A 22,121-nucleotide genomic window follows, 5' to 3' on the forward strand; every position below is an offset into this window, starting at 1 on the left:
TCTGTAGAGCTGCTTTGATGCTCCAGAATTGGATTGCTGCTTTCAGTTCAGAAATGCCTTGCGCTTGTGGTTCATTAGCTCCTAGATCTCCTGGTCATGCTCATCAAATCAATCCTGGTTGAGTGACCGAGCCTCTCTTCGCAGGTGCTGGTTATGGTGGCCTGGAGGGCAGACGAAGCACTGTGGGCATTCTGGGTCATCGAGGGTTGCCAGGTTGGCAGTGAGACTGTATAGGGCTGTCGTAACTGGATATTTGAGTGCCCCAGCGTTGATTTTTCTGCGCCATTGCTTCTGTTGCCGTCGTCGCTTTGGGACTATATTAATGTTGATGACGGATCGGATTAGGCGATGGTCCGTCCAGCAGTCGTCGGCTCCTGTCATGGCACAGGTGATGCACATGTCCTTGCGGTCCCTCACTCGGAAGATGACTTAGTCGAGCAGGTGCCAGTGCTTGGAGCGAGGGTGTTGCCATGATGCCTTGTACTTGTCCCTCTGGCAGAACAAGGTGCTGGTGACAACAAGGTCGTGTTCTAGGCATTTTGTCAGGAGCAGGGTACAGGTGGAGTTGGTTTTCCCTACCCACTCTCTGCCGATCACACCTCCCCAGAGGTCTGTGTCCTGACCGATTCTGATGTTGAAGTCGCCGGGGAGGATGAGTTTGTCGCCCGTAGGGACGCGGGACAGGGATTGTTCGAGGCTGGAGTAGAATTCCTCTTTGGCCTCATCTGTTGCGTCGAGTGTTGGGGCGTACGCACTGATAACTGTGGCGCACTGGTCCCGGGATAGGGTGAACCGGAGAGTCAAAAATTTAATTGACTGTTCTTAGTGTATTGCCCAAATAAGTGTGTTTAATTTGTGTGCAGAATTAAAAGAAGGGCTTACACTGAATTAATTCATGAACAGCTAGTAAATTATTAGCTCAATGCACATACTGATATATATTTTTTTCTTTTTATGTTAAAACCAACAGGAGATTCCCATCAAGAATTTGTATGGGTCAGAGGTTTTTTTAGCTGCAAATTTGCTTGCGTGAATTTCACCCATGGTATCAAGTGGAGCAGGAAAACAGAAATTTCCTTAGACTGTGACTTCTGGTTCTGGACTTCCCCAACATTGGGAACATTCTTCCTGCATTTAACCTGTTCAGTCCAGTCAGAATGTTATATGTTTCTATGAGATCTCCTCTCATTCATCTAAACTCCAGTGAATACAGGCCCAGTCGATCCAGTTTCCCCTCATATGCCAGTCCCGCCATCCCAGGAATCAGTCTGGTGAATCTTCGCTGCACTCCCTCAATAGCAAGAACAACCTTCCTCAGATTAGGAGACCAAAACTGAACACACTATTCCAGGTGAGGCCTCACTAAGGCGCCCTGTACAACTGCAGTAAGATCTCCTTGCTCCTATACTCAAATCCCCTAGCTATGAAGGCCAACATGCCTTCTTCACCGCCTGCTGTACCTGCATGCCAACTTTCAATGACTGATGTACCATGACACCTCCCCTTTTCCTAATCTGCCGTCATTCAGATAATATTCTGCCTTCATGTTTTTGCCACCAAAGTGGATAACCTCACATTTATCCACATTATACTGCATCTGCCTTGCATTTGCCCACTAACCGACCTGTTCAAGTCACCCTGCAGCCTCTTAGCATCCTTCTCACAGCTCACACTGCCACCCAGCTTAGTGTCGTCTGCAAGCTTGGAGCTATTCCATTCAATTCCTTCATCTAAATCATTTGATGTATATTGTAAATAGCTGGGGTTCCAGCACTGAGCCCTGCGGCACCCCACTAGTCACTGAGAACGACCCGTTTATCCCTGCTTCCTGTCTGCCAACCAGTTCTCTATCCACATCAATACATTACCCTCAATACCATGTGCTTTAATTTTGCACACTAATCTCTTTTGTGGGGCCTTGTCAAAAGCCTTTTGAAAATCCAAATACACCACATCCACTGGTTCTTCCTTGTCCACTCAACTAATTACACCCTCAAAAAATTCTAGTAGATTTGTCAAGCATGATTTCCCTTTCATAAATCCATGCTGACTTGGACTGATCCTGTCACTGCTTTCCAAATGCGCTGCTATTTCATCCTTAATAATTGATTCCAACATTTTCCCCACTACTGATGTCAGGCTAACTGGTCTATAATTACCCGTTTTCTTTCTCCCTCCCTTTTTAAAAAGTGGTGTTACATTAGCCACCCTCCAGTTCATAGGAACTAATCCAGAGTCGGTAGACTGTTGGAAAATGATCACCAATGCATCCACTATTTCTAGGGCCACTTCCTTAAGAACTCTGGGATGCAGACTATCAGGTCCTGGGGATTTATCGGCCTTCAATCCCATCAATTTCCCTAACACAATATCCTGACTAATAAGGATTTCCTTCAGTTTCTTCTTCTCGCTAGACCCTCAGTCCCCTAGTAGTTCCAGAAGGTTATATGTATCTTCCTTTTGTGAAGACCAAACCAAAGTATTTGTTCAATTGGTCTGCCATTTCTTTGTTCCCCATTATAAATTCACCTGATTCTGACTGCAAGGGATCTATGTTTGTCTTCACTAATCTTTTTCTCTTCACATATCTATAGAAGCTTTTGCAGTCAGTTTTTATGTTCCCAGCAAGCTTCCTCTCATACTCTATTTTCCCCCTCCTAATTAAATCCTTTGTCCTCCTTTGCTGAATTCTAAATTTCTCCCAGTCCTCCGGTTTGCTGCTTTTTCTGGCCAATTTAAATGCCTCTTCCTTGAATTTAACGCTATCCCTAAGTTTCCTTGTTAGCCACGGTAAATAGCTTTATAAGTGTTAGATCTGAGTGGCTTGGGAAAGATTTTAATCGCTGAATTGAAATTCTGTATGTTGCCATTTTGTTTTTGCTCTTTACTGCGACTGACCAGAAGTTAGGTACTTGCCCACAAGAAAAGTGATTAGCCATTTGTCCTCTGTAATTCTGTTCACCTCATAGTGGCATGGGTAGGATTCTAAGGACTATTTGTGCTACCCTTTCAGTAGGATATTGGTACATTGGGGAGAGTGCAGTTGGGGATGGCAATAAATTAAATAATGCTGTTTGGCTGTGGGAAGGTGAGAATAGAGTTGCATTCTTTTAGCCTCCTGAGGCCAAGCAGCCAACTGTAGTTAAGAGAGTTGATTGGCAACTTTCTGTTCATGCTCCAGTCAGCCACTGGAGAGCGAGCTGATTTGCTTCTGATACTGGCCTGTGTGAAGACACTCCTCTGCACAGCACCTCCCAGCGAAAGTGTAGTTGAGTTCAGGAGTGGGAATCAAACCTGCTTCTCACTATTCATGGAGTCACACTGGTGCCTTTGTGATTTATATGTGTTGTATACCTTGAGGGGTGTGCGGGCAGTGGGAATGTGGTTTTAAGTGTTGTATTTAAATAAATACATCCGGTATTCCTGTAAAGTCACAAGTCTAGTGTATTCTGCATAATGCAGTTCCAATTTGCTCAAATTCAGGCCTCCATGTGGCTCGACAAGATGAACCAAGTGTATTCGTACTGGTCTGTAATGACCAATCGGGGCAGCAAATGGGGAGAGGAGGCGAATCCATTCGGGTTAGCATCTTCAACAAGAAGAACAAAGAAAGGTGGGTAATTTCTCCAAGAGATAACTGGACCATAAATTAATGTCTCTCAAAATGTAGCTGTCTTGCTTTGTAAAGTCGGTTAAGATTATCGAGTAGCTAATTTCGACAGCTTCCATCCCTTGCATCTGATCCAAGTTAATCTGACTCGATTAAACCAGATCTGATTTTCTTCAGAACTATACATTCCACAAGTCAAATTTAAAACTTTGTTACTTAATTACTGTCCAGAAAGAGCATTTCATGTACAGATTCTTTGAAACGCACCTTTCAAATGATTCATCTATTGGGAGGAGAATTTCTGCTGCTTTGTATCTACAAGCATTCTACCTGATTTTCTAATAGAATTATCGGGCCCAAGTTTCCGATATCCACTAGAATGGCGTAGCTCCGAGAAGCCCACCTATTTTGTGGAATGAAAAGTGCGGCAAAAACTTACCTCGCGATTCTCCGAGTGCAGCAGGCCTGTTCAGCAGTCAGCACGATGCAGCACAACAGCCGGTAGGCAGAGCTACAACCCTGGGCCAAAAAGAGCGCCGGCAGCTGTGCGCATGCGCAATGGAGTCTGCGTGAGTGCGCAGTAGCTCCTGGCCCCCAGATTCTGTGTGCGTGTGCTGCTGGCTGTGTGGGAGGGGCCCGAAGCATGCAGCCCCTAGCCCTGGCCGAATTGGCTCCTGGAGCGGGCAGAGTGCTGATTTCCAGCCTGCAGCATGCAGCCCCGAGCCCTGGCTGGGCTCCCGGTGCTCCCGAACGGGTAGGTGAGGTAGAAACTTTTTATTTATTGACTTATTTATCATTTATTATTGATGATGGTTCTTTATTTTTAAAAGTGAAGTGCTTAATGCTTTGGAAAATCCCCTAACTTCCCTCTAACTTCCCTTCGCACCCCCCCCAATCTCTGGCTTACCTGCGCCTAATTCTAAAGTGTACGTAAGGTTTTTCTGAGCGTACAAAAGTCAACAATTACTCCGTTCTAAGTTAGCTTGGAGTAACTTTTCGGTGCCTAAACTTGCAAAATAGGCGTAAGTGGCTGGCGACGCCCCCTTTTGGAAAACAAAACTGAACTAAAACGAAACTAAACTAACTCGCTAGAACTGGAGCAAACTAAATGCTGAGAATTGCGATTTCTAAGATACTCCAAACTAACCTAGTTGCTCCAAAAAAAAATAGGAGCAACTCCACCCGAAACTTGGGCCCATACAAGTCAGAAGATTGTGGGTTCAAGTTCAACACCAGAGACTTGAGCACAAAAATCTAGGCTGACACTCCAGTGTTGCAATGTCGGAGATGCTGTCTTTCAGATGAGACATTAAACTGAGGCCCCGTCTGCCCTCTCAGGTGGACGTAAAAGATCCCATGGCACTAGGGGAGTTACCCTGGTGCTCTTATTTATCCCTCAATCAACGTTACTTTTTAGAAAAAAAACAAAGATTATCTGGTCATTATCATATTGCTGTTTGTGGGAGCTTGTGCACAAATTGTCTGCTGTGTTTCCTACATTACATCAGTGACTACATTTCAAAGGTAGTTAATTGGCTGTTAGATGCTTTGGGACATAATGAGATCGTGAAAGGCGCTATCAAATCTTTTTTTAAATGGTACACAATGACATGCTTTGCATAAGCACGAGACACTTGGGTGTATACAGAGCAGACTTTATTTAACTCTGTAGAGAGTAGCTTTTCAATTTCATAGAATCAATGAAGCTCATGGCAGAGAAGGAGGCCATTCGGCCCATTGTGTCTGCTGGCTGAAAACGAGCTATCCAGCCTAACCCCACTTTCCAGTTCTTGGTCCATAGACTTGTAGGTTACGGCACTTCAAGTGCAAATCCAAGTACTGTTTAAAGGTGATGAGGGTTTCTACCATTTCAGGCAGTGAGTTCCAAACCCCCACCACACTCTGGGTGAAAAGATTTGTCCTCAACACCCCTCTAATCCTCCTACCAATTACTTTAAATCTATGCCCTCTGGTTATTGACCCCTCTGCTAAAGAAAATTGGTCCTTTCTATCTCCTCTATCTAGGCCCCTCATAATTTTATATACCTCAATTAAATCTCCCCTCAGTCTCTGTTCTAATGAAAACAACCCCAGTCTATCCAATCTTTCCTCATGGCTAAAATTCTCCAGTCCTGGAATCTCCTTTATACCAACTCTAGTGCAGTCACATCTTTCCTGTAATATGATCAGAACTGCACACAGTACTCTAGCTGTGGCCTAACTAGTGTTTTATTCAATTCAAGCATAACCTCCCTGCTCTTGTATTCTATGCCTCGGCTAATAAAGGAAAGTAAATCCCTATGCCTTCTTAACCACCTTATCTACCTGTCCTGTTACCTTCAGGGATCTGTGAACATGCACTCCAAGGTCCCTCTATTCGTCTACATGTCTCCGTATCCTACCATTTATTGTTTATTCCCTTGCTTTGTTAGCCCTCCCCAAATGCATTGCTTCATATTTCTCAGGATTGAATTCCATTTGCCACTTTTCTACCCACCTGACCAGTCCATTCATATCTTCTTGCAGTCTACAGCTTTCTTCCTCATTATCAACCACACAACAATTTTTTTTATCATCTGCAAACTTTTTAATCATGCCCCCTACATTGAAGTCTAAATCATTGATATATACCACAAAAAACAAGGGACCAAGTACTGAGTCCTGTGGAACCCCACTGGAAGCAGCCTTCCAGTCACAAAACACCCATCAATCATTACCCTTTGTTTCCTGCCACAGAGCAAATTTTGGATCCAACTTGCCACTCTCCCTTGGATCCCATGGGCTTTTACTTTTCTGACCAGTCTGCCATGTGGGACCTTGTCAAAAGCCTTGCCAAAATCCATATTCACTACATCAAACGCAGTGCCATCATCGACCCTCCTTGTTACCACCTCAAAAAATTCATTCAAGTTAGTCAGACTCGATCTTCCCTTAACAAATCCGTGCTGACTGTCCCTGTTGAATCCGTGCTTGTCTTAATGACAATTAATATGGTCCCTCAGAATTTTTTCCAATAATTTGCCCAACACCGAGGTTAGGCTGACTGGCCTGTAATTACACGGTCTATCCCTTTCTCCCTTTTTAATTAACTATTTCTGTATCTATCTTTGAGCTCTCTAAATAACTGTTTAAAGACATGTTCCTTTTATACACCTTAGTTTGCCTACATCAAAGATACATGTCCCAGTATCTCTTCCTAAATCCTTTTGAAAACAGTCTATTTACATAAACAGTCATAGTTGTTTACTTCAAAGATAATTCCTGACTTAATTTTTCACTTATTCTTTGAGGAGTAGTTTTATTAACCACTTATCTTCCTACCGGCATTTGGCGCGGTGGCCCCGACCTGCAAGGACCATCAGCAGGTCGGGGCCTTGAAAGGAGCGTACCACTTCAAGGTGCAGCGCGTGCTGGAGAGCGACAGCTGTGAAGAGGCCGACTGGATTGGACGTCACCAAGGTCCAGGTCACTGATTGGATCGTGGACAGGTACAGCAGGAGCGGTGATGCTGGAGCGGCGAATGATCATGGAGCAACGTGATCGGGCCCAGGAGAGGCGTGAGTGCGGGGCCCAGAAGAGGCGAGGGCACAGGGGCAGCACGGGCCAGCCCACACTGCGATATGTGTGCGCACTAGGTCCGTGCAGCGGAGCTGGTTTTCAGTCCTCTTGGTTAATCCTTGCCACTGGATAAAGGCCTAGCTCTGTCCAGCCCATGTGGTGGCTGGTGTGCAACGGCCACCACACGTTAAAAAAAATCCATGCACAGGCATCTTCCACTCAACATGTAGTTCGGGACCTGGAATATTAGGTCCTTCCGCCTATGATGATGCTATCTTCTTAAAAAAAAGACTTGTATTTATATAATGCCATTCATGACCACCGGACATCCTAAAGCACTTTACAGTTAATGAAGTGTTCCTTATACTATAGTTAATGGGCACTTCTGCCTATGTTTATTACACTATTACTAAAGGTATAGTTTAATAATTCATGGTTGATGCCGTCCCAGTCACTTATTTCCTTGTTTAAGCATTTCTTGTAGATAATACTCAGCCATTAAAAGCAAACAATAAGTCATGCTTTCATCTCATTGGCTTTGCTCCCTTCTTTGGGTGTCTCCACAGGTTCCTCCAGAAGATCATTAGAACTAAAGAATTGCTAGACAAAAAAAGACCACGATACATCTAATTCACATTCTACCATCCTAGTAGTCGCATGATACAATGATAAAATTACTCTACAAGAGACCCAGACATGAGGTGAAGAAACCCAAACCCCCCAATAGTGGAAAGCTTTGAAAATCATAGGTCCAAGGTCACCTTTTGCTTCCAAGCATGCACATTTACCATATGCTATGTTTGAAATTACTCCTATTACATGGGAGTTGCACAACTGAACAGGCTATTGTATTTAATTTATCTCGCCCTACAATTTATGGTGGAGTCAGTGCTGGAAATATTGAACTAAACTCCAGCATCCCTTGGGAATCTTCCATTTTACATCTCAAACTGGTTGCTTTCATTGCCATTACATTTTCAGTCATAGAAACTCAGGAACAATCCTGTGCTTTCCTCTTTCTTCTTTGTGTGCGTTTGCACATGTGCGTGTTAACTGAATGAAAGCAGCTGTGATGAACATTTTGGTCTTCTGTTATTTCATGCAGCAGTCTCAAGGCAATGCTGCAGGACAATAATGATGGAACTTATCGTCTTACATACACTCCCCGGGTAGCCGGCTCGTATGTAGCATGTGTCTGTGTGAAGGGACAGCATGTACAGGTGAGTTAACCGGAGATGAAGGTCAGTAAAATGATGACTGAAAAGGGTATAAATTCTATTGGCATATTGCATTAGATCACTTGCCTTGTGCCTTTGCGACTTGGGTTTGAATACATCCCTGATAGGCTAGTTAAGAATATTTTCTCTAGATCTTGAAATGCGATGTCCAGTTGTATGTTTTTGCCCAGAATACATAACTGATTGTAAAATGTACATTTCCCATATACTTTTGGCTCACAAAGTGCAGCAGGGACATTAAATCTGAAGCAGTGTGGTTTTGGGGTCACTGCTACTGGGAATGAAGTATGTGTTATTTAAGAAATAGGACGCAAAAAATAGGAGCAGGAGTCGGCCATTTGACCCCTCTTCGTTCTCAGCTGGACTAATTCAGTGAGCTCTTTTACAGCATTGCAACCTTTGCAGCCAGAGAGTAAAAAGCAGCTGGTGTTGTTGCTCCTCCCTCCTAGAAGAAGAAAGCAGGCAGGATATAAATGTTTTTGTATCTGTGTGACTGAATCATTTGCAGTATCTTGGAACTTTCTCCTAATAAAATCCTGCTCTTGATCTCTCCAAGCATTAATCTTCTGAACTGTTGCTGGTTGATTCAAAAATTGGTATGTGTAAATCTCCTTGGGGCATAAATTTCCATCTTTGTTAATTTAATGAGAAAGTAGATGAGAAAAAAAAGTGCTGTACCTGCACTTTTTAACTCACCAAAATTGATGAAGATAGGAATTTCAGTCCCCAGGGTTTAATTTCTGCTCTTATTTTTTAGCACACTGGTTAACATGTTAATCTCTGCGCCAATTAATTCCAGTCAATAATCTATTTATTTTAAAATAGTTAATGCCTGCATTAAAATAGTGCAGACAGGAAGTTAACAAAAACACACTAACCAGTGCTCCATAATAGTGCAGAGTAATTAACCCCTGGGGCTAGAAATGAGTTACAGCTAAGAAATGGGCAATTTTTTTAAATTTAAAAAAAAAAAGGTTAAGCTGCGCCACCTGAAAATCATCTAGGATGCCACAAAATTTGTGCTAACTCCTCTAAAATGATTGTAGTCATGATTCTAGTCTAAAAACTCAAGCTGATTGGCATTGCACTAAAAAGCTGGACCAATATCGGGGGCAGTCTGATTGCAAGTCATGATTGCCACAGGAGAGGTTAATTGATGCTGTCGCACCTCATTGCCAGGATTGTTGTGTTGTTCAGCTGCCCCAGCAGTAAACCAAACGTAGGAACCATGGCAGACCAGAAACGGAGGGAGAGAGCCCGTAGCTGCTCCGATGAAGCTCTGAAAGCATTGGTGTTCGCGGTAGAGAAAAGGCAGGTGATCCTGTACCTGCCAACTGCCAGGAGGCTCTCATCCCAACACTGCCGCAATATGTGGACGGAGATAACAGACCACATCACGGACAGCACTGTGGTCCCCAGGATCCACACCCAGTGCAGGAAGAAGTTTAACGACCTCACAAGATGGGTCAAGGTGAGTGAAGGCTTCGACACATGCTACATAACAGCATCTGTACCACAAGCTTCACACACTGCTCAATGCACTACACCCCTAGCACTCACCCACCAACCATCTCTACCGATCAACACTCACACCTACATTTCACACCTTGCATACAATGACAGCTATTCAACTATGGCAGGTACATCACCCAAACGCATTGCACCACATTCACTGACACACTTCCCTTGCTCTTGTAGACTAAGATTGCTCATAATCATCAGGAGCAGGAGCTGACAGGTGGGGACAAAGCCCACATTGAAGAGCTGAGCCAGCTGGAGACATAAATGCTGGAGATCACTGGGTGCTGAGTCGTGGTCACCAGCGACGTTAATCCCCTTGGGGCCATTCCTAATCCTCCTTCTCAAATCCCACTCGCAGCCCACAATCTTTTGTCACTTTCAAGCTACTCATGCTAAATGCCTTCCTGCCCCACTCCCCTCTCCGTAACCCGACTCTTGTGCCTTTCTGCTTTCAGATAATCAGCAAGCACCCAAGCAGCCTGTCCCTGAGGGCACCGATGTGCATGAGGGGGGAAGAAGAGGAGGCGGAGGAAGAATTCTTTGAGGATATAATGAGCATGGTGGATAGAGGTGTACCGATGGATGTGGTGTATTTAGATTTCCAAAAGGCATTCGATAAGGTGCCACACAAAAGGTTACTGCAGAAGATAAAGATATGCGGAGTCAGAGGAAATGTATTAGCATGGATCGAGAATTGGCTGGCTAACAGAAAGCAGAGAGTCGGGATAAATGGGTCCTTTTTGGGTTGGAAATCGGTGGTTAATGGTGTGCCACAGGGATCAGTGCTGGGACCACAACTGTTTATAATACACATAGATGACCTGGAAGAGGGGATAGAGTGTAGTGTAACAAAATTTGCAGATGAAACAAAGATGAGTGGGAAAGCGGGTTGTGTAGAGGACACAGAGAGGCTGCAAAGAGATTTAAATAGGTTAAGCGAATGGGCTAAGGTTTGGCAGATGGAATACAATGTCAGAAAATGTGAGGTCATCCACCTTGGGAAAAAAAACAGTAAAAGGGAATATTATTTGAATGGGGAGAAATTACAACATGCTGCGGTGCAGAGGGACCTGGGGGTCCTTGTGCATGAAACTCTTTTTGGTCCTTGTGCATGAAACTCTTTTGAGTTTACCTGCGAAAACATAAAACATGTATCCGTGCCACCCGACCTGGATGACACACACAAGACATTTACAAGGCCCTTTTTTGTTTTTTTTGGGGGGTTTTTTGTGGTTTTTTTTTTGGGCACTAAAATCAAATTTTTCCTTTTTTCCAGTGCCCCCTATAAAAGGAGAGGGGGACACTAAAAGCACCGGCAATTAAAACAAATTAAACTTAAAAAACGTAAAATCAAATTAAAATTTGGTTGCCGGGCGTGATGATGCACTCCAGTCCCTCCGGTGCCCACCTCTCGCGGAAGGCCGCGAGCGTACCGGTGGACACCGCGTGCTCCATCTCCAAGGACACCCTGGACCGGATGTAAGAGCGGAAGAGAGGCAGGCAGTCAGGTTGAATGACCCCCTCGACCGCCCGCTGCCTGGACCGGCTGATGGCACCCTTGGCCGTGCCCAGGAGCAGTCCTACGAGGAGGCCTTCGGACCTACCCGCTCCCCTCCGCACAGGGTGCCCAAAGATCAGGAGAGTGGGACTGAAGTGCAGCCAGAATTTCAGGAGCAGCCCCTTCAAATAGTGGTCCTTGTGCATGAATCCCAAAAAGTTAGTTTGCAGGTGCAGCAGGTAATCAGGAAGGCGAATGGAATGTTGGCCTTCATTGCGAGAGGGATGGAGTACAAAAGCAGGGAGGTCCTGCTGCAACTGTATAGGGTATTGGTGAGGCCGCACCTGGAGTACTGCGTGCAGTTTTGGTCACCTTACTTAAGGAAGGATATACGAGCTTTGGAGGGGGTACAGAGACGATTCACTAGGCTGATTCCGGAGATGAGGGGGTTACCTTATGATGATAAATTGAGTAGACTGGGTCTTTACTCGTTGGAGTTCAGAAGGATGAGGGGTGATCTTATAGAAACATTTAAAATAATGAAAGGGATAAACAAGATAGAGGCAGAGAGGTTGTTTCCACTGGTAGGGGAGACTAGAACTAGGGGGCACAGCCTCAAAATACAGGGGGAGCCAATTTAAAACCGAGTTGAGAAGGAATTTCTTCTCCCAGAGGGTTGTGAATCTGTGGAATTCTCTGCCCAAGGAAGCAGTTGAGGCTAGTTTATTGAATGTATTCAAATCACAGATAGATATATTTTTACCAATAAGGGAATTAAGGGTTATGGGGATCGGGCGGGTAAGTGGAGCTGAGTCCACGGCCAGATCAGCCATAATCTTGTTGAATGACGGAGCAGGCTCGAGGGGCTAGATGGCCTACTCCTGTTCCTAATTCTTATGTTCTTATGTAAGACACCGCATCACTGCATCTGTCACTTGCTGACACCAGCGCAGAAACTGGCACTACACATTATTTAGAGGCTCATGTATAGAGGGATCTGCACTGGGTGAGGCAACGGACATGAGTGGGCTGCAGCAAGGCCAGGTGGAAAGGGTAACTCGAGTTCTGCTTCACTGGCCTTCAGAAGAAGGGTGATGAACATGCACACGGAAATGATGCGTGCAATGGCAAGGCTGCCAGAGAGCCTCCCGACAATGGCAAGGAGCGTGGCGGAATCTAGCTCCAACATTGCATGGGGCTCTGCGCAGAGCATGAAGCCCAGGATTTCCAGTCTGAATAGGACGGTGCACTCCCAGAGAGACATGATGGCGCGCATGATGAGTGATATTGCAGCACACGCAGAAGTGACCCAACATCTCAGTGCTACAATGGAAGCTCAGACTGCTCTCATGCAGTCTAAGCTTGCAGACATCCAAGATCTGACTGCTGCCATAATGGCTAGGTTTACCACCGTCAACTGCGGCTTTCACGATGTCGCAGTAGGCCACCAATCTGCTCCAACGGATTGCTCGGAATGCTGAGGCACTGCCCTGGGAGAGTGGCACTGGGCCAGTGGAGCAGGAACCTGCTGTCCTCTCTCAGGATGACAGCATTCCTATTACCGCCACTCTGCCATTGCCCTTGCAGCTGCCCGTCAGCCAGCCAGCACAGACTGCTGCCGCCCCTGCCGAGGTGGTGCTGTCTACAGCCGGACCTTCTAGGCCAGAGCTGGCCGAGGGCGTCCTACAAGGCCACCTGAAGTCTGCCGCATGGAAATTCAGCAGCCCTCCACCAGCCATGCTGCAGCCACTGGGGGAGCACTGCATAGGAGCACTAGATCAGGAAAGGGCACACAAAAGGATGATTAGTTAATAGTATTCATGTAAATTTGTGTCAGATGATTTATAGATAAATTGTATTTGGAATCTTTTGTGGTGTCTCCGATTTCAGCTTTGTACCCAGGAGGAAGCTGTGATTATGACGGGGATGGCATGATGGGAATGTGGTGAGCTACGGGGATCTGGGGTTTTGTTCAAGCGAATCAGAATCTGATGAGCTAGAAGGCCGATTGACTGGCTGCCTTTTCCCTCCCTCCTGTTCCTCGCCCTCCTTCTGACATGGTCCCGCAATTCCTAGTGGCAAGGGCTGTGCCATCATGGTGGCCAACTGGTGGAGCATGCAGCAGACCACCACTCCGCTCAGACATCCGCTCAGCCGAGTACTGGAGGGCTCCTCCCGAGCAGTCAAGGGAGCGGAACCGATGCTTCAGTTGGCCGATGGTCTGCTCAATGATGTTCCTGGTGGCAGCATGGCTCTCATTATATGAGTGCTGAGCACGAGTGTGGGGTTGCGGGGGGGAGTCATGAGCCAGGTGGAGAGCGGCTAGCCCTTATCTCCGAGCAGCCACCTTCGAACTTGATGTGGTGGTTGGAAGAGTGCTGGCACACCAGTCTGGTGCAGGATGAAGGAGGCGTGGTTGCTACGAGAATAGCGGGCATTGACATTGAGAATTCGCTGTGTGTGGTCACACGCCAATTGCACTTTAAGTGAGTGGTAGCCTTTGCGGTTACGAAAAATCTCAGGATTCGTATACACTGCCCCCAAAGCCACTTGGGTGCATTTGATGGTGCATGGACAAAAGAGCTGAATTCCAAAGGTGAGGTGAGAGGGTCTGCCCTTGACATCAAGGCAGCATTTGACCGAGCGGCACCAAGGAGCGAAGGCAACTAGGGATGGTCAATAAATGCTGGATTTGCCAGCGACGCCCACATCCCGTCAAATGTGGAATGTCTCCGCAGTGTTGCCTTGGCGATCTGTCTGCCGTGGGTTCCTAACTCTACAGGATGGTTTCTGCAGAACTGAATCCTACACCATGCTCTGCACATTGGATAAATCGTCAAAATATTCTTTTCACCACTTGCTCCTGTTCGTCTTCAATTATTTGACCATTTTGGTCTTTCACTGTAGCCATTTTAAGTTTGTAAGCTTCACTTAGTTCTCTTATCTTCCAATACAGCTCTTGTGTTTTGTTTATTTTGGTATAAGATAATTTAAATTTAGATTTAATGCAACGTTCCAGCAACAAACAGCAAAAGAAAGTAATGTAACAAAATAATGCAGTAAGAAAAGTCAATCCAAAATCAAATTGTATTGCTGTAGAAATCTCTCAGTTACACTTTTAGGAATTCAAGATCTCAAGCCATAGCACTGAAGCCCAAAAGCATCAGTTTTAAATTCGCAAGCAATGCTACAGGAGTGAGGCTCAACCCTTGTGGATTTCCTTATGGGACCTCATTAAATAAAATCGCCTGCAATTAAGGGGTTTAAAAAGGCGTGCGCATGCTCTTCGTGTCACCTCAAATATATGATTTAACTCGGTGGCTTGTAGCCTAGGCACTCGGACTTAGTTACCTGATTCTCTGAACGCACCATTGCAAAACTGGCTCTTGTGTTCTAAAAAGGTGTATTTTTCTACCTTGCGGACTGATTCTATATTGTTTTCTATGTATTTGTACTATCAGTGTCTTTCCACTTCTGTGTGTATACTGTAAATAAATCTATTAGTTTTAACCTATACCCGTCGGTCTAACAAGCCCTGCCTTCTTGAACTGCTGAAGCAGTTTGATACATTGGTTTACTAGGTCACTTCAGAGGGCAGTTAAGAGGCAACCACATTGGTGTGGGACGGGAGTCACGTAGGCCAGACCGGGTAAGTATGGGAAATTTCCTTCCCTAATGGGTTTTTACGACACTCTGACAGCTTCATGGTCAATTTTACTGAGCTTTCCAGATTTAAAACAAAAAGCAAATTCAAATTCTCAAACTGCAATGGTGGGATTTGAACTCGCACTCTCTGAATTACTAGTCCAGGTTTCTAGATTACCAGTAAAGTAACATAACCATGACCCTATTGTACCCTGAGTATCATTGATGTGACTAGGAGAGGCCACTATAATTGAAACGTGCTTGTCAGTCGAGTAGCTGTACATTTGGTCGCTTCTGTGCATTAAGGCGCTAAATAGATTTTAGTAAAAACATTTTTACTTGCTTTGCTATTGTGTGTTTGCATTGAATTTTTAAAAATGAATTTGTATTTTTCTACATATATATATATATATTGTGTAAAATGTATCTTTAATAACCTGTTGCCTTCTAGGGATCTCCATTCACTATAACAGTAACAAGTAAATTCCGTAAGCACACTGGTATATTCCACTGCTGCACATTTTGTTCCAGTGGTGGACAAAAAGATGTCCGTTGTGGTTGCAGAGGTACAATGCCTGGTGAGTTTAATAGAACATCTCTACCATATAATGGCCCAAAGACATTAGAATATGTATTTTTTTGTATATATCATACTATGATTCAAAATTGCACTTGTCAAATTGATTTTAAATGTATTATTCAAAGCCTTTATAACTAAGCTTAATGATCAAAATTTAACACTTAATGGACTGTAAATAAATTATTGATTTAAAAGTTCACGAAGGACAGCAGCATTGGCTCACTTCTCCAGACAATCCATATAAATTCAGAAACAGTAACAGAAAAATTAGAAACAGCTGAAATAATATTAGAAACCGAATAAGTGTTTTATTCCTTCCTGTTTATTTTTGTCGAGTGTGACCGTTTGGCATTACCTAGCCAAGAAAAGGAGCCTTTGTAGATTTTGAAACAATTCTTAAGTGGTTCAATATGGACACCGAGATGGGATGACTTATTTCTGTATGGTGCTCCATCCACAACACAAAGGAACAACATGTGGACAGTACAGTTAAGATTATAGGATTGGGCTATCTTGGGTATAAATATTTGCCTTTTAAAGAAGGTAAAAATGCATGTTGTGCGATAAAGGGTTGTTTCTGACACGGCATTATGTGAAGTTTACGATCATTACTGTGTCTACAGTATTGAGAAATTCTGCGCTTTGCCTTTAATTGGCAGGTGGATATCAAGGCTGCGGACATGGACACAAAAATCACCCTGGCCAATCGCATTGGTCCTGTTGTGGAAAGTTGACTGAAAATTCGGAATGCTCTGGAGCAATAAATGGCAACTCGTACCGGAGCCTGGTTAGGACTGTTGCTCTTTAACAATTCAAGACAAGGGAACCGCAAACCTAAGATTCATCGTAGAATTTTTAGCAGTGAAGTAACTTACTGAAGTTCAGCCAACTTAGCAAAAATTCGGATGTTGAGGGTTAATTAAAGCTTAGCTAGTTTGACGCCTGGTATAGTCTTTCTCATAAGATAAGAACAGAATACTAATGTCAGACATCCAGTACCGGATGAGCAGAAATCTTCTCCAGTTAAATATTAGGAAGACCAAAGCCATTGTCTTTGGTCCCCACACAAACTGCGTTTCCTAGCCACCGACTCCATCCCTCTCCCTGGCATCTGTCTGAGGCTGAACCACACTGTTTGCAACCCAGGTGTCATATTTGACCCTGAAATTAGCTTCCGGCCACATATCTGCAGCATAACTAAAACCGCCCTGTCCACCTCCGTAACATTTCCCGTCTCCGCCCCTGCCTCAGCTCATCTGCTGCTGAAAACCTCATCCATCCACTTGACTACTCCAATATGGCTGACCTGCCACATTCTACCCTACGTAAAGTTGAGGTCATATCAAACTTGCCAGCCAGTGTTAACTCGCACCAAGTCCCGTTTACCCATCATCCCTGTGCTCACTGACCTACATTGGCTCCTGGTTAAGCAACGCCTCGATTTCAAAATTCTTATCATTGTTTACAAATCCCTCCATGGCTTCGCCCCTCTCTATCTCTGTAATCTCCTTCAGCCACACAACCCCCGGAGATATCTGTGCTCCTCAAATTCTGCCCTCTTGAGCATCCCTTATTATAACTGCTCAACCATCGGTGGCCGTGCCTTCAGCTGCCAGGGTCCTAAGCTCTGGAACCCCCTCCCTAAACCTCTCTGCCCCTATATCTCTCTTTCCTCCTTTAAGACGCTCCTTAAAACCTTGACCAAGCTTTTGGTCATCTGCAGTAATTTCTTCTTAAATGGCTCGGTGTCAATATGTTTTTTGTCTTAACACTCCTGTGAAACACCTTGGGACGTTTTACTACGTTAAAGGTGCTATATAAATACATGTTGTATGGATTACTTTGGGGGCCTTGTCAAAATAACTAATTTATCTGTTAAATCTCAAAGAAAAGGAACTTAAAAATTCACTGAGCCAACACGTATCCAATTAATAACATAAAGGCAATAGGAATGTCACTTTTGTTGTCTTCACAAATGAATATTCTATACCACAGACTGTAATAACAAAGTGAAGGAAAAAAATCTAGTTTAAGGGCATTAAATTAAACTAGAGGTAATGCATTTTAATGCTATTGTGCATAGAAAAATAATTTCAAGACTAACGGAGGTGGGATGATCAAGACAAAATATTGTAGATTGAGAGAGATTAAGTGTGAACTGCCATGTGGGAATTGAGCTATATGTGTTACATCTTGGTGACAACGAACAGCTGATTTAGTTGAACTAAGGGAATCATTGCTTCACTCAGAACTTTTCTGATTAAAATTCTGCTTGTCCCTTAATATATGGATATGGGAAAGGATAACGTGAAATGAAACTGACATTGCATATGTCATTTGTGGAATATATACAAAATTTTTGGATTGTGTCTTATATGTGATTACCTTTTAGATATGCCTATAGTAGATATTCACATTTGGCCCAAATGCTTCTCTTTATTAATATGGATCTGCATTGAATGGCCGTTTAAACCATCCTAAGTGACCTCACTTCTGAAGTCAGAATTAAAACTATATCAAGTAATAAAGTAATACATTTCTTATAATCATGTGCAACTATATATTATCGTTTTGTGCTAATTTCAAATATTTATCAAAACTTATTTTGCATCCGAAACAGCATATTTTAAGTTGAGTATGTTAATGAATTTTGCATTTTTACAATGACTTGTGTTGTTAGTCATTTATTTTGTATGTAAACTTTGTTTAATTTCAAATTTGTTCAATTTGAAATCTAATTTACTGTAATATACCATGGTCCATATTTGGCGCCTGATTTTTGCTACAATTAGCAAAGCCTGGACTTTCAGACAATATGCATCCCTCTTTCTCTCTTTCTGTGTGGTTTTTCTCTCGATCACAAAGAATAATTAGAAGTTTAGAGTAAATGTTATTAGTATAAGTGTGTCTTCTTACGTGACGGGATGCTAGAGGAATTGCACAACTTTTTTGATTATGCTTCCAAAAGTATTGTTTGTGTGTGACATACACTAGAAATTGGCTAAATTGCTTTATTTAATCAACCTTTTTCATATTAATAAAACGTGCTGCTTATATATACACATTTTTTTTTGACATCTTCTAAATCTACAGAGTATTTTGATCAATCAAGGCTACGGACCAATAAAAACAATTGGCTCTTCGAGCCTGAAGCAATTTCATGTGTTGTGTTGAAGCACTGGAATTCTTTCACCTATTGGGATTTTTGCTGTATCTGTATTTTTGTTGTTCTTTCATTTGCTTATGATGTTCATCAGATATTTAAAAGGCTGGATTTTTAAATAGCACCTAATATGCAAATTCAATGTTTTACCTATTTAATAAAACTTATTTCAAAATATTAATTACCTTTTATCCTTCTGATTTCTGGGCTGTGCTTATATCCACATATGGAAAATGGACCTTTTTTAAAAAAAAAATAAATAAAAATCACAATTTAAAGAAAAAGTGCTGGAGTTTCGGTTGTCTAATGCCTCAGTTAGCGGCTAGAGGGGGTGTTAATGGGAGGAAGAGGTTATCGACTGGGCGCGCAGCATTTAGTGCCCTGGCGGAAAATTCATTAAAGGCTCACCGGGGGTGTAAACCAGTAGCGCCTGGCTGCTGACTATCAGTGCGATCCTAACGTCAGTCCTGATGCAACGCTCATGCTTGCGTCCCGGTCGGTAAATTAGGTACGGCTGCCTCAATCAGCGTCTGGAAAACCAGTCGGTACAGGCATGCAGAGTCGTTAACTGGTGGCTACTTAAAGGGATGAGGATGCGCTTCCCTCAGAGGTCACAGTCAGTGCAACGTTTACACACAGGATGGTGATGAGCCTCCGAGTTTGCAGCGGTAGACAGACATACCAGTTGAGCTCGAGAGAAACTTACTTCTAAAACTTTAATGGGGGCATTACTAGTTCGCCAGCATCACATTCTACATGCTCTCTCAATGCGTTGTGAAGAGAGAATGGCTGTTGGCCATGTCTGCAGCAGAAGGAGGAGAGCCCCAAGACGTCGGGGCAGGAGGCCATACCCCCCACAGCTTTACCGGCGGCAACGCACATACCTGGCCCTGTGCAAGGAACAGTGTGTCAGAAGGCTGAGCTTACGAAAGAGGTAGTTACAGAGATGTGCCATATCCTGCAGGAAGACCTGCAGCCTCACATTGGCACCAGGAGTGCGCTGCCCGTCGCAGTGAAGCTCTTAGCGGCACTCACCTTCTAGGCTGCATCAGGGAACATATACAGCGTCTGACAATTCGCAGCACACATTGCTGCATCCGCGACGTCACACAGGCTCTCTACACCCGTTGAATGGACTTCATTACCTTCCCAATGAGCAGGGAGAAACAGCATGGGCACACATGTGGGCTTGCAGGAAAGTGGGCTTCCCGAGGGTGCAAGGAGCAATTGACTGCACACACATGGCCTTGCGAGCACCATTCCAGAATGCAGAGATCTTCAGAAACAGAAAGGGATACCACTCCCTAAATGTGCAGCTGGTGTACGACTACACGCAGCACATCCTCGCAGTCAATGCTCGCTATCCTGGAAGCACACGTGATGCCTTTATCCTCCGGGAGAGCACTGTGCCACGACTGTTTCAGCGACCACAGAAAGGCTGAGGCTGGCTGCTCAGGGACAAGGATACGGCCTGACCACCTGGCTAATGATCCCCTCCGCAACCCCACCACAGAGCTGGAGGAACGCTACAACGAGAGCCACACCGCCACCCGCAACATCATAGAGCAGACAATAGGAGTGCTGAAGCAGCAATTCCGATGCCTGGACCGCTCTGGAGGCAGCCTTCAATACTCCCCTCAACAGGTCTCACTATTCATTGTGGTGTGCTGCATGCTGCACAACTTGGCCATTGTGAGGGTCCAGGCTTTGCCAGTGGAGATCACAGAGGGGGTGGTGGTGGGGGGGACAAGGAGGACCAGGAGTCTGCCGATGCCCTGAATGGAAACGTTCAATGTTCATTTTATTGGGGAAATATCCCTCAAACAACCCAAAACCCCCTCCCACCTCAAAGAAAGTCCGCTTCATGGCTGCTGTGTGTCTGAGGGAGATGAGACAGATGGCCTAGCCCGATGCGCTGGGTCTAGAAGGCCCGGTTGCTGACAGCACCGCCTGAGAATGGGTGGCAGCAGAGTTGGATGGCTGGGATGCAGTCCGCGGCAGGTGCAAAGGCGGAATGGCAGTGTTCGGAGCAAGGACATCACGTTCCATGTCGACCGACGGCCTGCCACTCCCCTGGGCAGAGCCTCACAATCCGGAGCAAAATGGTGGAGCTCAGATTGCTCTCCTACTTCGGCACCGTTAGCTCCCCGTTGGACTGATGGGGCCCCAGACACGATGGCAGCAGTCCGTGCTTGCGTGGCATTAGTTTTACCCTGCATCCGAGCAGACAGCGCATTGATGCCAGCACGCACTGACGACATGGCAGAATGTAGATGTTGCGTGGTTTCGACCTGCCGCTCAATGGCTACTGCCACGTCAGCCATGACCTGCGCCATCATGTCTTGGACCCCAGGGTCACTAGTGGCCTCCTTCATCCGTTGTAATCTACCAAGGATAGGCTCTTTGGGCTCCCAAAATGCAAGTGCCAAGGTTGAGGCGGCCTCCGTCTCACATTCAATGTAAGTGCATCCACACTCTGTGGGATCCTCGCCAATGCACCCTTGAGCTTGCAGTGCATCTCCATTGACTCCCTGGACATAGCCTCCAAGTCCAGGTCCTCATCTGCCTGTCTGTGAGAGGGACTCATGGGGCCGACTTACCCTTCGGAGAGCTGGCCCCCGAGCTTCCCCTCGTGCTAGGCGTTGCTGCAGGCCACTGGGGCCAGGAGCGTAAGGTTCAGCCAATCCTGGGAAGGTGTCCTCTTCCACCGAGGTGCTCTCCCCACTCGTTGCAACTGTGGACGTCTCGCCCTGTCCCAGCACACTGCTCTCCTCCTCCTCCTTCTCATCTTCCCCGTCGTCTTGAGGACGTCTGCTGACGGGCAGGCTGGCGCTCTTCTAGCTCATCATCTGTAAGCACAAAGCAACAGAAGTGTGGTTATCAACTGGGGAGGGGGCAGGAAGGCAAGAAGGAAGGGGGGCATCGTTATTTTGGCTGCAACATCTTACAAGATATGTGGTCTCGGGGATGCACACAAAACGTCTTTCATTCACATACCGTCACTGTTGAGCAGGAGCTCTCCCTGTCCTCTACCGCCACGACTACAACGCCCATGAGGGCGGACACTCGCTCCTCCACGTCGCTCAGGTCCTGGAGGTATGGCTGGCCCTCTCCCCGATGATGCAGCTTGTGCATATTGTGCGCGAGTTTGGCCTGCAATGACAAAACCAATATTTGTTAGTGGCTGTATAGATGCTGGTGTGTCACATGTGTCTGCAGTAGTGTACTCGCGAGTAATATGGCGAAGGTTACGTATCTGCATTTCATCCTGCGTGACATCGCACAGTGGACATGTGAACGGTGAGTCT

At 45.1% G+C, this 22,121-nt stretch overlaps 1 protein-coding gene across 2 annotated transcripts in view; it reads left to right on the plus strand.

The window, feature by feature from the left end:
• Positions 1 to 18,266, plus strand: part of trim45 (tripartite motif containing 45) — a 32,803-nt gene extending 14,537 nt beyond the window's left edge. The window contains exons 3-6 of one of the 2 annotated variants that reach the window (XM_070893492.1): positions 3,484 to 3,613; positions 8,274 to 8,388; positions 15,522 to 15,648; positions 16,310 to 18,266. In XM_070893492.1, coding sequence (XP_070749593.1) covers positions 3,484 to 3,613; positions 8,274 to 8,388; positions 15,522 to 15,648; positions 16,310 to 16,458 — 521 coding nt within the window. In that variant the 3' untranslated portion in view covers positions 16,459 to 18,266. Of the gene's footprint in view, positions 1 to 970; positions 2,169 to 3,483; positions 3,614 to 8,273; positions 8,389 to 15,521; positions 15,649 to 16,309 lie in introns of those variants that run through there. The other variant, XM_070893494.1, reaches the window with a different exon arrangement.
• The last annotated feature ends 3,855 nt before the right edge of the window (positions 18,267 to 22,121 follow it).

Source organism: Pristiophorus japonicus, chromosome 11, assembly GCF_044704955.1.
Source record: "Pristiophorus japonicus isolate sPriJap1 chromosome 11, sPriJap1.hap1, whole genome shotgun sequence".
NCBI classification, from domain to species: Eukaryota; Metazoa; Chordata; class Chondrichthyes; family Pristiophoridae; genus Pristiophorus; species Pristiophorus japonicus.